The sequence below is a fragment of the Delphinapterus leucas genome, chromosome 7 (assembly GCF_059928025.1).
Source record: "Delphinapterus leucas isolate spDelLeu-1000000601 "Yukka" chromosome 7, BTC_Dleu_Yukka2, whole genome shotgun sequence".
NCBI classification, from domain to species: domain Eukaryota; kingdom Metazoa; phylum Chordata; class Mammalia; order Artiodactyla; family Monodontidae; genus Delphinapterus; species Delphinapterus leucas.
In genome coordinates this window covers 87,643,989-87,659,896 of record NC_143135.1, presented here as the reverse complement: position 1 = coordinate 87,659,896, position 15,908 = coordinate 87,643,989, and the positions used below count along the sequence as shown (strand labels likewise).

Here is a 15,908-nt window from a genome sequence, read left to right as displayed (position 1 = left end):
TCCTTAATAGTGTCCATTGAAGCACAGAAGTTTTAACCTTGATAATGTCCAATTTATCTGTGTTTTTTTTGTTCTTGTTTGTGCTTTTGGTCATATCTAAGAAACCATTGCCTAATCCATGGTCACAGATATTTATGCCTATATTTTCTTCTAAAATTTTTACAGTTTCAGCTCTTTTAGATCGTTGATCCATTTTGAGTTAATTTTTGTATATGCTGTGAGATAGGAGTCCAACTTCATTCTTTTGCATGTGGATATCCACTTGTCCCAGCACCATTTGTTGGCAAGGAATTAAGTTGCCAACAAGTTAAAAGAATCATCAGACAAATGTTTACCATGAAACTCAATGGTAATGTAAATGTCAACACTATGTCAAAAGATGTAGTTTGCAATGTACAAGGATGATTCTACCATCCAGTTCCATAGCAAATGCTTATATTTCCTTAGTGACAGCATTCCAGCAGAACCCCTTTAGGTAAGTTTGTTTATGTTTCTGTGTGTGTGTTTGGACGCAGTAGTGTAGATGTGGACAATGAGTGGATTTTTAAATTCACTTAAAACCTTCATCTATTGAGTATATAGTTTGTACCAGGTATTGTACTAGGCTCTAGGAATGCAAAGATAGGTCTGCTACAGAGTAGAATTTCAGTAGTTGTTGAAGGACGGGAGAAAGTTTGGAAATAAGATGTAGTCCTTGCTCTCTAGAAAGGGGCAGAAAGATAATTATAATATAATCTGAAATGCTATAACTGAGGCATAGCTGTGAAGCAAGTTAGGAACACAGAGAGTTCAACATTTAGTTCATCCAACTGATTAAAAAAAGAATTGAAGTGGAAAGCACCTTGCACGTTAGCTGGTAAAGTTGCTACAGTTTTGTGTTATTATTGAAACATGAAAGAAAAATGAAGTATAGGCATTTGGGTCTCATCTTCACTTATGATCTCCATTCATTTACTCTTTGGCAGAATAGTTTTTTTGCCTCTGATACTGAATATAGCTGCAGAGGAGACAGCTTAGAAAACCAAAGATCTAATTTCCCTCTAGTGCTTAAACCTTGGCAAATGGTACAAAATCAAGAAAATCATTTCTAAAAGATTAATGCAGTTGAGTTTTTCCCTAATGTTTAGTTTGTCAATTTAGAAGATTACCTTTTAAAAATTACTCAGTTTCAGAATTGCACCCAATGTTTATGAGGTAATCTCAATATAGACATCAAGCACTTGGGCATTCTGAAAAACCACCGTGGATTACGATTTTTAAGCTAACAAAGAAACCTACTGTTTTAAACCTATTTTCTGCTTCCTGTGAGGCAAACGATCATAGTTTTCCCTGTCACTGAACAACTGGGAAATTTGTTGGTGCTGGTACAATATAAGTATAGCCTCAGTCTTTCCTGACAAGTTTGTAGTATTGTACATTTAGAAAGGAATCGATAGTCTCCTTCTATTTCCATGTATTATATTTCACACAGTTGTTATAAACAAAAAGAAAATCCAAGTCTTTATTGCCTGAGAACAGATTCTTTGATAGATATGTGAAGTTTTTTGAAGTCACCATTGGTTCTTTGTTTTGCTATACTTTTGAGCAAAAGAAAGAGATATGTATTTTGAATGAATTAATACCTAGGCTCCCATTATATTGACAACTCTTAAGACTTTTTATTACTTACAAGAGAAATGAATCCTACAAATTCTAAATTCATTTTGTACATAATGTTTATTTTCTAGCATATCCAGGGTGAATCTTTGGTATACACTTAACATGAGGATATCAGAAGTAGAAGGAACCTAAGAGACTATGTAGTCCAAATTTTCTCATTTTCTAGATACAGAAATGGAGGCCCAGAGGGGTGTCTGAATTGCCTTAGGCTGCATGTCTCATTAGTAGTGGTGTCTCAGTACAAACAATAGGACCTCAAATAAAAATAATATTTTGCCTGTAGTTTGATTGCATTCTCTGAATATGAGTCTACTAGATGATGTAGATACACTCAGCATTTGACTTCTCACACATCTGCCAATTTTATAACTAAGAAAACACAACCTAATTACTATATACAAATATATATAAATGGTACTGTACATTAGGTCTCCATGAAAAACTCCTATTTTAAAAGAACCTTTACAGAAGAAAATTTGTCACTCTTCTTTAATTATCCATTCTCATGTTTAACAGCCGGCAGTCTCAGAAAGATTTCCTTGTATGGGAAGGTTTCAAATTTGGAGTCCATGGATCCCTCAAGAATCCTTGTTGGGTGTTTCTGAACCCCTTGAAGTTATGTTCATAATTTCGTTCACAGCTTTGATAAATATCTTGAGGGATTAACCTGGATTCTCAGTCTGTAGTATAGCTGCATTTCTTTTCGCCTTATCTTCTTTGGAAGACCCTTGCTATCCTCTGTATAATAACTGCATTACTTTGGAGATTTACTGTTTCCAAATGAAGAATTTAAGATCATTTTAACTTGTCTTAGGGTTCTTTCTTTTTTTCACATTTTTAAATCATTTTTATGGCTGTCTTTTGAGCCCTTTCCAAATTCTTTGTAAACCTGAAAACCAAGGAGCTCAGAATTAGAAATCATATGTTAATGAAGATCTTGTTTAGGCACTTGGATCTGCTGAGAGTGGTGTCAGAGGATTAGGAGCAGCAGAAGTAAGACTGCTGAGACAGGTCCAGGAATGTGGCCCCTGCTCAGGTAGGCTAGGCAGACCCTCAAGGTCAAAACAGATCGAGGGTGAGGGGCCCAGGTCAAGCTTAAAGGATTGGGAGCATTTCAAAGTTCAAAGCGTAGTAAATAGATCCTGAGTAAAGGGATTCAGGATAAGGAGTAGGAATCAAACCTAGACCTGAAGGTGAAACAGAATCCTGCAGAAAATCTGCATAGGAACAAACTGCCACCTTTCTAAGTAAAATCAACCTAATCTTTCAGAATTGAGACTCTTCATATGGGAACAGGCTGCTGGACTTTGCAATACAAATACTTGTCTCCTAGATTTCCCTTCACCCTGCAACCTCTACATTCACACTGTCCTCAGGATGTTAGATTCCTGAGAGTTGGGTTCCCAGGAGATGTGACTAATGGAAAACAGTAGGATAGGGCTTACGAGCTATAATATATAAAGTAGTTTATCAAAATCACTGGGGTTTGGAGGGATTAGAGATTCTTCTGGGAATCTGATGAAAACTGTGGGCTTTCTCTTCAGAAGGAAGGCACCAAATACTATCATGTAAAAAATTTTATACAATTTAACCTGCCCTGAAACTGATTCATGGTTAATAACTCCTGATTGAGAAGTATGGTGTTCTATATTTCTTACCCATTTGTTTCCTGTTCTTTATTAATGTTTTACGTAATTGTTTCTGTTGCTGTCTGAGGTATACTGAGGAGGTTTGGGCATTTAGTTTTCATGTGTGAGCCAAAAGATTAATGGAGGGAACAGCAACACTGAGGCCATGGCACTGAATATGAGTCTACTAGATGATGTAGATACACTCAGCATTTGACTTCTCACACATCTGCCAACAATAATGGGAGAGATCCATGGGGGCATGGTGAAACTGGGGGAAAAGAATTGTGCCAAAGAAGTCTAGTATCCCCTTCTCACTAGATGATTTTTCTTCTCTTCCTTAGGATGGTCTAGGTTTTATTAAGAAGCAGTTCCTTTATGAATCATGTAATGAGAAACTGATACTGAGCCACTTGGTTTTATGTGGGGTTTTTTTAGAGCATGCAGTCCCAAGCATGGCTGGCTTAGACCCTCAGGCAGTGGGTGAGACTTCTGGCCAGGAAAGGGTGAGAGAGTAGAGCAGGAAGAATGCTTTGGTGACACAGCCTGAACTTCACTCATGGCTATTTGTGACTGTATTGTAAATTTTCACATTTATATCCAGTGGCAGTTCCTCTGACTCTATCTAGAGGTGTTAAATCTGTAAGCTTGAAAATTTAGAGAGTAATTGTCGGGTTAATTCAAGTTGAATAAAACCTCACCACAAATTTTAGGTCCTGTAGAACAGAGTACCTGAATTATCCAATTAATTCTATATTTATATACCACTTAGAAAAGAAAAAAAATCTTTTTTTCTTTAAAGTTACAGCAAAAAAACCCACAAAACCTCCTTTGAAAACCAGATTCCCCAATGTGTAAATATTTAAATTTAAATGTCTATTAAGTGTGTAAGAAATCTAGTCTCCATCTTGTGCTTTAACTACTTATCTTCTCCATTTACTTGATCTCTTCAAATTCTGTCTGTCCCTGAAGCCCAGTTTGGGGCCTACCCTACCAGTGAAATAGATCTAGTAGAACCTACTCTGATGACGTTTTAGAGTATAAATTAGATAATCCAGTCCTGCCTTTGGCATAGGGCCTGGCACATAATAAGCAGTAAAGCTGCAGTTGATGATAATGGTTATGAACTGTTTTCCCAAATACTCTAGTCACCATTTAACCACCTTGTTCTCTGACCATAAAAAATACTTACTGCCTGTACCACTTTTTGATGCTTACTATCTTAGTTTAGATGTTATTATTTATTTCCAGAATAAGATTGCAAACTCCTTGATAGGTAAGGATAGGCAATACAAAACTTGCTGAGTTGGATTGAAAATAGGCATTTACTTGCTTTACAAGCCATGTGGTCTTCACTGTGATCTTTTTTCCTCTACAGAAAATGAAAACACTAGCAGAAAGGAGGAGGAGTGCTCCATCTCTTATCCTGGATAAAGCTCTGCAAAAACGACCTAGTACCAAGTAAGTGAAAAGCTTTGTGTTAAACACTTGGTATGTGCTTCATTTCTTTTACCTGTGGGGCTTGTTTGCTTTTTATCAAGACCAGAATTCTCTGTTAAATAATAGAAAATATGACTTCTGAGTTTATTTAATAAGGCCTATTCTTTATGTGACACTTAAAGCCTTTTAAGAGCTGGTGATCAATTGCTTTAAAACTGTTTCAGAAGTGAATCTTACATCACATGGTACACAAACATGCATGTTTCACACATTGTTAAAGTTTATTTATGGAAACAATTAGAAATCAGTATACTAAAGATAAGTTATTTTAACCACTATACATGTTTGGTTATGCACAAACTTTTGCTTACTTTTTATCATAAGGTGATGCCTGTGTATGGGGAAAAGGCAAGTTTTTACCAATTTTAGGTATGAAGAAAGAGAACCAGATTAAGATTATTAAAAAATTGAGTGTTGGGCTTCCCTGGTGGCGCAGTGGTTGAGAGTCCGCCTGCCGATGCAGTGGTCACGGGTTCGTGCCCTGGTCCGGGAAGATCCCACAGGCCGCGGAGTGGCTGGGCCCGTGAGCCATGGCCGCTGAGCCTGCGCGTCTGGAGCCTGCACTCCGCAATGGGAGAGGCCACAACAGTGAGAGGCCCGTGTACCGGGAAAAAAAAAAAAGAGTGTTGATTTCTTTTAGGCATTACTGGTTAGATTAATTAGTGATTAATTAGTGAAATTTAAAGTGGAAAAACAGGCTGTGGACATCTTAAGAGAGTCTTTCATAATACTTAGAAATTGAATGGCTATTCAATCATTAATTTATTCAATAATTTTTAATGGCATTTTAACTCAGAGGCATTTTATGTTCAAAGGAAACCTGTGATGATTTTCCTCTAATATGTGAATCCTTTCATGTAAAGTGAAGTCCTTATCACTTTTTAAAAAATGAGGGTATATCTGATATTTCTATGAAATGGTGTGCTAATTTAACATAAAATCTATGTGAAGGCATGGAATTTTTTTTCAGTGTCCAAAATAAATTATATAGCCAAATCTCAAAGAGTGAAACTTTCAAAATACTTAAGCCCCTCCCCTCTTAGTACTCAGCAAGTTCTCAGACTCAAGCAGCTCCCCCAGCTGCCCACAGATGACACACGCTTTAGTCATTGGGTTGATCAGAAAATGTAAATTACTTTTAATAGATGCCTAATCAAAATTTAATTAGGAAGATATTCTTCTGCCAAATGAATAATACAGTAATATACTTCAGTGCCATATATAAATGACTTTTAGATTGTTTATATTAGTATATCTTTGCATTCATGTAGATGAGAAAAGAATGGTTATATCTTCACAGTTTGACCTTGCTTACCTAGAAAACTCAGGAGAAATTATTTTTTAGGGGAAATAGACAGAGGAGGCAGAATTGTCTTTAATTCTACTGTATATGTAAAAATAGCTTTATTACGCACTTTTTTAAAAACAGGTAAACAGTTGTAGGTAAAATTTTTTATTGGAAGTTCCTGGGATGAACATGTGTTAAGCTTTTTAATTAAAAGCAGCCCTTGGGGAGGGGGAAGGGTAAGCTGTGACAAAGTGAGAGAGTGGCATGGACATATATACACTACCAAACGTAAAATAGATAGCTAGTGGGAAGCAGCTGCATAACACAGGGAGATCAGCTCGGTGCTTTGTGACCTCCTAGATGGGTGGCATAGGGAGGGAGGGAGACGCAAGAGGGAAGAGATATGGGAACATATGTATATGTATAACTGAGTCACTTTGTTATAAAGCAGAAAGTAACACACCATTGTAAAGCAATTATACTCCAATAAAGATGTAAAAAAAAAAAAAAAAGTACCCTTATTCGTATCAGAGAAGCTTTAGCCCCAAATCAGGGGTCAAATAGTGGCCCACTTACCCGCTAACCCAGGGTGAGGATTTACAACAGTATGCATGTAGGTACTGAAAGTTCATATAGACCATTGGTTCTCAAAAGGGTGGTACTAACCTCCAGGGGGCATTCTGCAATTTTGTGAAGCAAAATGATTTAGGGGGCAGTCGCCAGAGATACTAGACATCACATAATGCACAGGACATCCTACACAACGGTTTTGTGGCTCCTGCATAGTTTTTGAATGTACCATGTATGGAATACTTGTGAAGAGGGGGAAAAAAACTTTATATAATTATCAATGCCTATAACTATGTTTTATATACAAAGTATTTTATATCCTTTTATGTAGATATAATAAACACTAAAGTTTCCAGAAATGTAGCTACCTTGCATACCAAGAGATAATTGCACTTTGTATTGTTTGGAATCATTTCAGAAAATCACTTGGCTTTACTTCACTTTCTCGTACTAAATATATTCATTATAAGTAGGTGTAAGCATATCTGACTACTTCATTGTATTTTAATATAGTCATGAATGAGCATATACATATTGAAATACATAATTTGTTATTAATTACTTTCATTTCTCTTATATTACTATCAGAGTATTTTATCGACACTTTTGAAATTCTGTTAAATATCTGTGAATTTTGTTTCAGGATAGAAAAGGAGGAATTGGAATAAATGTATATGCATTTGTCCTTTATATAACAAAGGGACATTGGATCTAGGATTGAGAATGACTGATAGAGATTAAGTGCCAGGTTAGGGAAGAGCTAACACTTACCTGACTTACTGGGGTTGTTTTGAGTTAGAGAACCAATATGATAATATACAACCACGTCCTTCCCCATTCCTGCCTCCCCATCACCTCTGTAATAATTGGTGCTTACATTAGAGTCAGTTTCCCAAATTCCTGCCTCAGAAATAGGGAAATATGATGGTTTTTTGGCAAAATAAAAAAGGATATTTAAGTTGAAGATGGATATGTTTTAATCTTCAGTTTATTTCCTGTGAGTTTCTCCAGGTCAGTAGTGTGAGTGCATAGTGCAGGGGAACAGGACCTTCACCTATCTTTTAGAAATAATGCTTTTATGCTATGTAGTATTGGGTGGTTAACGTGTGTACCAAAAAAACCAAAAAGCTATTGGGTGTTGAATGTGTACAAAATATTTGTAAGTAGTGTAATCTCAGGATTGGAATGAACCTTAAAGGTCATCTAGTCTGGTGGTTTCCGAAGCTTTTAAAGTCAGTATTCTGCAGAGGGACCCAGGCATCTACATATTTTTCAAAAACTCTTCATAGTTGATTCTGATACACTCTTGGTAGAGAACCACTATGACAGGCTGCTACAAAAGAATCCTTTTATAAAAGAATGCTTTCAAAAAGGGAATACTGAACCAAAATTTTAAGGAAGTACAGGATTATAATATGTATTTCTTATAAAACAGTGTGGACATTATAAAACCAAAAGCAAAGTCCCCTCTCCATCCCCAGGGGTAACCATGATTAATCATTTGTATGTCCTTCTAAACCTTGTCTATGCAAGTGTGATTAGAATTTTTATTTGCTTTCTGTAATGTTTAAATTCTCACTTTAATATAGATAAATTAGTTCTTTGCATTTTCAAGTCTTGCAGTTTTTTTAAAAAATTAGAGATCAAATCCTATTACAACAACCATTCAAGAAAGTCTTTGAATTTTGACCATCTTTATATAATGTACACTCCTGAAAAGTTATATCAGCCAGTTAATGAACTTGCTATTTTAAAGAAACTTTGTAGTGAATTGTTTTATAAAGTAAATCACTTCTTTTTTCAGAGTTGTTAAAAATAACTCAGATTTTCATAATTTGAATTTTGCTTTTCCATAATTTATACCCAGGAAACAAGGAAAATTTCTGAAGTCTAAGCTGAGCACACCTATCTGAAGTAGAACTTTATGCAACAAAATTCTAGTACCTAAAAAGAATCTTACTATCTCTTTGCATGTAATATCATGGGAGCTAACCTATAAAAGATTTGTACACAGTGTGTGGACAGACAGCAAAGAAATTGAGTGTTTTATTTATTAGCATTGCATATTCCTTGAGTTAAATAAAGCCATCATAGCATTTCATATTTCTTGAGTTAAACCTATATTTGATTTTGGCTTTGCAGTAGAACGTTATTTCTACTGTTGTCCCCTAGTTAAGGTGTAATTTAGTAATTAATGACTTGTAGGTGATAAAGCTTTTGTCCAAAGTTTAGCAAACATCCACAGAGGACATTTAATGGAATCCTTTCATTTAACAGCTGTTGCATCTCAATTTTTATTGAATTTAATTAACAAGAGTTAGGTTTAAAAGAGGAGGAAATAGGTTAAGTGGTGACTTAAATGTGTTTGTGTGTTAAACACAGTTTTATCTCCAAAATTCTTTGTTTAACCCATCGAGTTCATAAGGAAGGGCCAATTTAGAGATTTTAACTTTTTGGGGGGTTATCTGGACACCATTGATCAGCTGGAGGTGATTCCTGTAAGTAATTATTATATTAGCTGGTATAGCAGATGACACGTATCTTTCACACTAAGAAGGTTAGTGGTTTTCCAACATGGCTGCACTCAGCTGTTTTTACTCTCAAACACAATAGTGTTCAGTACTGTGTTTAAGGATGACCTCACCTCATGTAATAGCCATCCTCCTGGTAAGACTCTGGGCACCTATATTAGAGGGCTTAGTTTCCTTCAAAGTAAAATGAGAGTATTGAAGTTATTATCTGTTAAACCCTTCTACTTCTAGTTCTATTGCTATATAATTATGATTTGTTGAAATTCGATACTTCCTACACTTACTCTGAATTCTAAATCATTCTTAATTACTTGCAGTTTCCTAAACACAGTATACTGTTTAGCATTGTCTCAAATGTCACTTCCTTCAGGAACTCCTAAACCTTTGCAAATGACATTCGTGCTCCTATAGCACCTTGTATATCTTGAACCACAGCACTCATCCCACTGCACTGGCATTACAGTTTATGTCATGTTCCCTTTAATGTCCCTGACATTTGTTAATAAAATAATGCCTTATAAATAATATCTGGTGTTCAATTATTATTTGTTGGATGAATCGGTGAATAAGCAAGTGACTCCATTTCCAAACTACAATAGGAATTTAATAAGTTAGCACAGTAGTTTCTGACTCTCCTGCCCTCCTTTGAGTAGCCAATACATAAAAGACCTTCCTTGTTCATTGGTATTATTTGTGAAATTCTGGCTAGGGAAAAAGGAAGATTACTTTTAACAAAATGATTCTGACTTATTGTGAGGAAGTTATTTCATGCAGCAGAATACCACAAGAACTCATGTATGTGGTCTGTAAATACCACATATAGTGGCATTCTTGTGGTACTTCTTCATCGTTTACTTAGGGATAAATTCAAGTCACACAAACTTTTCTTCCAGAAATTCACTTGTTTTGATGTGGTATTCAGCCCACCTTGTAGAAAAATACACAAAAATATACCCATTTTTGTTTTAAGTTACAGTGTTAGCACTTTCAAGTTAGTATTCACGCGTCTCCATCCTTACCTCCAAATCAATTTATTGTGTGTGTGCTGCTTGAAAGACTTTGTAGTAGGTACTTTACATATGTTACATTTTAAATCTCTGCTTATTGCTGCTGAGAGGAGAGAAAGGCAATGCCAAGGAAGTGTTGTGGTGCAGCAGGAAGTGCTTGGGCTTTGGCTGCATTCAAATGCTGGCTCTCCATCCTGGTTTTCTGTGTGACCTCAGATAAATTACCTAATCTCTGAGTCTCAGGGTCTTCCTCTGTAAAATATGAATCTAATGCTTTCATAGAATATGAAATGAGAAAATAAGTGAAGATGTTTAAAAGATTGACTTAGTTATTTTTAGTTGCCTCTTTCCTTCCCTTAGATATATTTCATTTTCAAGCTTTAAACCTCCTGAATTATCCAGTACCATTTGTTAATGAAAAGCACCTACTTTATTATCACAGCATTGTATGACTAGAAACAAATCATTGAGCCTGGATCATTATATAGTAGAAATGGAGTCAAAGACTTGCCCTAGGTCACACAACTGATTAACATTAGAGATAGGAATGGAAATCCAGGTCTCTGATCTTGATGGAATATTCTTTGCATTACACAAACAAAAGGAATATGATATAGCATCTAAGAGCATGGATTCTGGAGCCAAACTGCCAGGTTTGAATCCCAATACTGCCCCTTACCAGTCATGTGATCTTGGGTAGATTTTTAAACCAGGGATAATAATAAACCCTACCTCATAATGTAAGAAAGACTAAATGGGTATTATATATGTAAAGCTTTTAATGTAGTCTCTAGCGCATAATCAGTGCTTTTATATTTGAAGGCTATGTTGTCGTTGTAGTGGTAATAGTAGTAGTAGTCGTAGTAGTAGTAGTAGTGGAAGCATTAATAAAGAAATAGAAGTTCATATTATCCTGGTAAAGAGACTCTTTGAGGACCATAATAGATGGAAAATTTTAAAAGATGAAAGATGCAATCTGGAAGCCAGCTAGACTCTAGTATTAAATTCATTTTAGCAAGATAATTATATATCTAGGCCTGGCCTGAAGCAAGATTAGCTCAGAATATTTGGGATTTATTCCTGGTAGACCCTGACAATTCTTGAGGTCTCCCTAGGCAAAAATTCAAAGTATACCTTGGATGATTCTGGGAAATAAGGGCTTGAGACATGGAGGATTGACTGCTTTGCTTGGCCACTTGAGATGAAGGGGCTCCAGGAGCGTCATATGTGCCAAAGCTATGAATCAAGATTAGACACATATAGAATTAGCTAGTTTGGGGTAAGGATACTAGGGTGACAGAGCCCAAGCAGAAGCCATTTGAGACTAGGAAAGCAGCTGTTTGCTAACTGACTTCTTCCTTTTGGTCAGTTCACTCCTGTTATGTATGACTCTACACACACACACACACACACACACTCACTCACTCATATACACGCTAACATCGTCCTACTCAGAATGTCCCACATTGTGTTCTGCAAATTCCTCATCATTCCATTTCCTTTTTCTTTGTCATGTTAGCATCTAACATCTAATTAGTCTAAAGTGGATGATAACTTGCCATACTTTCAAATGCAAGGAGAACATTTATGCTCTGGAGTAGTTTACTGAGGATTGTGGTCAAATCTACTTTCATAAGAGAATGAAAACCTGCTTCTACCTGTGATAAGTGTAAACTTGACAGATATGGTCATTGAAATGAACTGAATGATCTCATAAAGTCCATCCTTATGCTGAGACTCTAGTTATGGTAACTGTTTGATAGAATTTAAAGGAAAAGTCAATTTAAAAGGGAAGTTACTAGACTTTCCTTTGGAATTCTATAAACCTTCTGTACCTAGATACAATTTTTTGATACAAGACTTTTAAATTTTAAATTTTAGAGAAATTTTTAAAAAATCTTTAAGACCTTTTCAAAATTACAATAAACTATACTGTTATATTACCTTAGATAAAAACCTGTATTCAGGTTTTTTTAAAAGAAAAAAACACTACTCCTTGTGCTGCCTTGCATTACATGCCAGTTGGCTGTAAATAAGGCCTATTCCTACAGTTTTGGACAATGCGTTCTGAGGTTTTAGGACCTGTAGATGATTCAAGGTATGTGATGAACAGAACACCAAGTAGAAATTTAATACACGAAGGTTACCAGCAGTCTACAGGGTCCCTTCTTTCCTTGCAAGGAACATTTTCCAAAGTAAAAATCAGATGTAGGGCTTCCCTGGTGGCACAATGGTTGAGAGTCCGCCTGCTGATGTAGGGGACACGGGTTCGTGCCCCGGTCTGGGAAGATCCCACATGCCGCGGAGTGGCTGGGCCCGTGAGCCATGGCCGCTGAGCCTGCGTGTCCAGAGCCTGTGCTCCGCAATGGGAGAGGCCACAACAGTGAGGGGCCCGCGTACCGCAAAAAAAAAAAAAAAAAAATCAGATGTAAAGGAAAAAGATGGCAGCAATTGCTTTGTAAAGTGGCGAAGTTGGCAAATTTTTACCAAAATGGAATTCATTGCTTTGTTAAGCAAAAGGTTTCCCAGGCCCACATATCACTTTATTCTCTTCAAACTACTTTTTGTATTCTTTAAACATGATCAAATACATCTGTTCCTGGTGTAGTATGCTATTTTCCTATCGTATGATTCTGGGAGGAAATCTTTAGAAGATGTAAGTCTCTCTACATTCTAGGGAGCTTTGACAGGGTCAAATTAATTTATTTCTGCACTTGCAGAACAGTACATCCATTTAATTTCTTTATTCCAACTATAACCTAATTTGTTAATTGCAGTTATGGTTCAGTTATATCTTTCATTTTGGCACCAGGAAAGCACTGTCTCATTAGTGAATGTTTATTCACTTTTTCTCACCCCTCTCCACGGGGTTAGCAGGCTGTCCTAAGACGTCCTTACTATATTGGGCTAAATACTGCCTTACCCTGTACATCTTGAAAGGTTTCTTAGAGGAGCTTTGGAATTTCATGATTGACTTTCCTTCAAAACCTTTAAAAAAGCAGAAGAATAATTGTTAGTATTATTGAGAACCTTCATACTATTATGGTTAAGAAAGTATGGACTATGGAGCCATTCTTCTTGGGTTTGAATCTGGCCCTCCTTATTACCAAGCATGAGAACTTTGGCAAGTTTCATAACCTCTTCAGGCCTCACTTTTCTCATCTGTAAAATGGGGATAACCTCATAGGGGATTAAAGAGTTGAAATTGTAATATATCTGGCACATTTTAAGCATTATATAAGTTTTTTGTTAAATAATATTATTAAAAATATATAAATCCTTGTGCTGCCATGTCACATAATGTCTAATTCTCTTAGTGTTCCAGGTATAGGTTTTTCTTCTACTTGACTACCTGCATTTTGAGTGAAGGTACCATGTTTTCTGCTCTTATATCTGCATATTTAGTGCTAGGTATAGAACAGATATTCTATAAATATTAGCTGAGCTGAATGAGTGATTCTTCCCCTAGCTAAGTAAGTCAACTCTCAGTTGGAGTAGAAAGAAGGATAAGAGTCCACTGCTGCCTGAGAAAGTGACACAGCCAGCGTCAAAAAGCTACACAAAGAAATGCCAATTCTGGAATGACCAGCAGTTTAATATTTGTTGATTTAATGCTCACATGTTTAACGTCTCAGCTGTATAATGAGTCACTGCCATTGATTCTCTGATGCATAGCTCCTGGTGTAATGAGAAGACACAGGGAATGGATTCTAGTTTCTGCTCTATCACTAATGACCCTGGTGGAGTCATCTAGCCTTTCTTCAACCAGGACTCTTTCCTTACCTGTCAGTGGTGGGAGGAGGGGGAGGGGGCAGTTGACTAAATCCTTTATATACTTTCTCCACCAGCCCCCAACTGTACAATTTTGTATTTCTTTAGGCTAACCATAACTCAGTCACAAGGAGAATGGAAAATGGTATGAATGCTTCTTACAAACCCTTTTATCACAACTCTTAAAACATCTCCAAGTGTGTGTCTGTCACCCTACTAAGAAATGAGTATCCTCCTTATCCTCTTTTAGTGCAGAGGTCAAGCATTTGCTTATGTGGGATCTTTGGTCAGTTTATTGTCATAATGTCATTTTGGTAGCCAGTCTCCATAATGGCCCCAATGATTCCTACCTCCTGGAATTCACATACTTGTCCAGTCCTCCCACACACATTGTATCTGAATTGATCTCTGTAACCAATAGGATATTGCAAAAATGGTGATTTATCACTTCTGAGATTAGGTTATAATAGACCAAGCTTCTGTCTCAATTGCTCTCACACTTTCTCCATCTCTGTAATCATTTTCTCTGGGGGAAGCAATGTCCTAAGTAGCCGTCTACAGAGAGGCCTATAATGGGAGGAACTGAAGCCTCCAACCAACAGCCACGTGAATAACCTTGCAAGTAGATTTTCAAACCCCAGTCAAGTCTTCAGAGATTGCAGCCGTATCTTGACTGAAACCTCGTAAGAAACCTGAGCCAGACTCACCCAGCTAAGCTACTCCCTGGTTCCTGACCCTTAGAAACTGTGTGGGATGATACATGTTTCTTGTTTTAAGTGGCTATGCTTTGGGGTAATTTGTTATGTAGCAAGTGATAACCAATACAGTTGTCTTCAAGTCATGAAACTAGCTTTCTAGAACACTTCTCCTATATATCTTTTATGTATTCTTACTGCTAGAAGTGGAAAGATGGAAACAGATACTGTTCCCATTTATAAATGAAAACGCTTATTCCCCAGATCATGTAATTTGTTGGTAAAGGGGCCAGTTGACATTCTTTCTTTAAACAGCTTTATTGAGATACAGTTCATACCATTTAATTCACCCATTTAAAGTGTACAGTTCAGTGGGTTTTAGTATATTCACAGAGTTGTGCAGCCATCACAACTTTTAAAGCATTTTCATCCCTCCTAAAAGAAACCCCATAGCCATTAGCTGTCATTCTTCATTCTCTCCCATGTCCCTTCTTTCCCTATCTCTAGCTTTAAGCAGCAACTGACTTCCTTTCTGTCTCTATAGCTTAGCCTCTTCTGGACATTTCATATAAATGCAGTTATGCACTATGTGGTCTTTTGTAATTGGTTTCTTTCAGTTAGCATGATATTTTCAGGGTTCATCTATGTTGTAGTTTGTATCAATACTTCATTACTTTTCTTTGTTGTTAATATTTCATTATATGGATAGATACAACAGTTTTGTTTATTTGGTCATCAGTCGATGGACATTTGGGTTATTCTCATCTGTTGGCCATTATGAATAATGCTGCTGTGAACATTCATGTGCAAGTTTTTATGTTTCATTTCTCTTGCATATATCCAGGAGTGGAATTGTTGCATCATATGGTAACTCTATGTTTAGCTTTTGGAGGAGCCAAATATTTTCCAAGGCAGCTGCACCATTCCTACCAGCAATATATGATGGTTCTGACTTCTCCACATCCTTACCAATCCTTATTATTTTCCATCTTTTTACCTATAGCCATCTTGGTGAGTGTGAAGAGGTATCGCTTGTGGTTTTCATTTTCATTTCCCTTATGACATTGAGCATCCTTCATGTGTTTATTTTCCATTTGCATATCTTTGGGGTGAGAATTTTCCATTTAAAACTTAGAACATTTTTATTTGGGTTATTTGTCTCTTTATTAATGAGTTGTAAGAGTTCAGTATTCTTAATATTATGTGTGCATATGCAAAGCAAAATACAGGATTGTAGCATTAATTTGTAGCTTCCAAGG

General features: G+C 36.5%; 1 protein-coding gene across 1 annotated transcript in view; it reads left to right on the top strand.

The window, feature by feature from the left end:
* Positions 1 to 15,908, top strand: part of ARHGAP20 (Rho GTPase activating protein 20) — a 161,420-nt gene that overhangs the window by 13,181 nt on the left and 132,331 nt on the right. Inside the window, exon 2 of the mRNA XM_022561561.2 lies at positions 4,666 to 4,748. Coding sequence (XP_022417269.2) covers positions 4,666 to 4,748 — 83 coding nt within the window. The remainder of the gene's footprint in view (positions 1 to 4,665; positions 4,749 to 15,908) is intronic.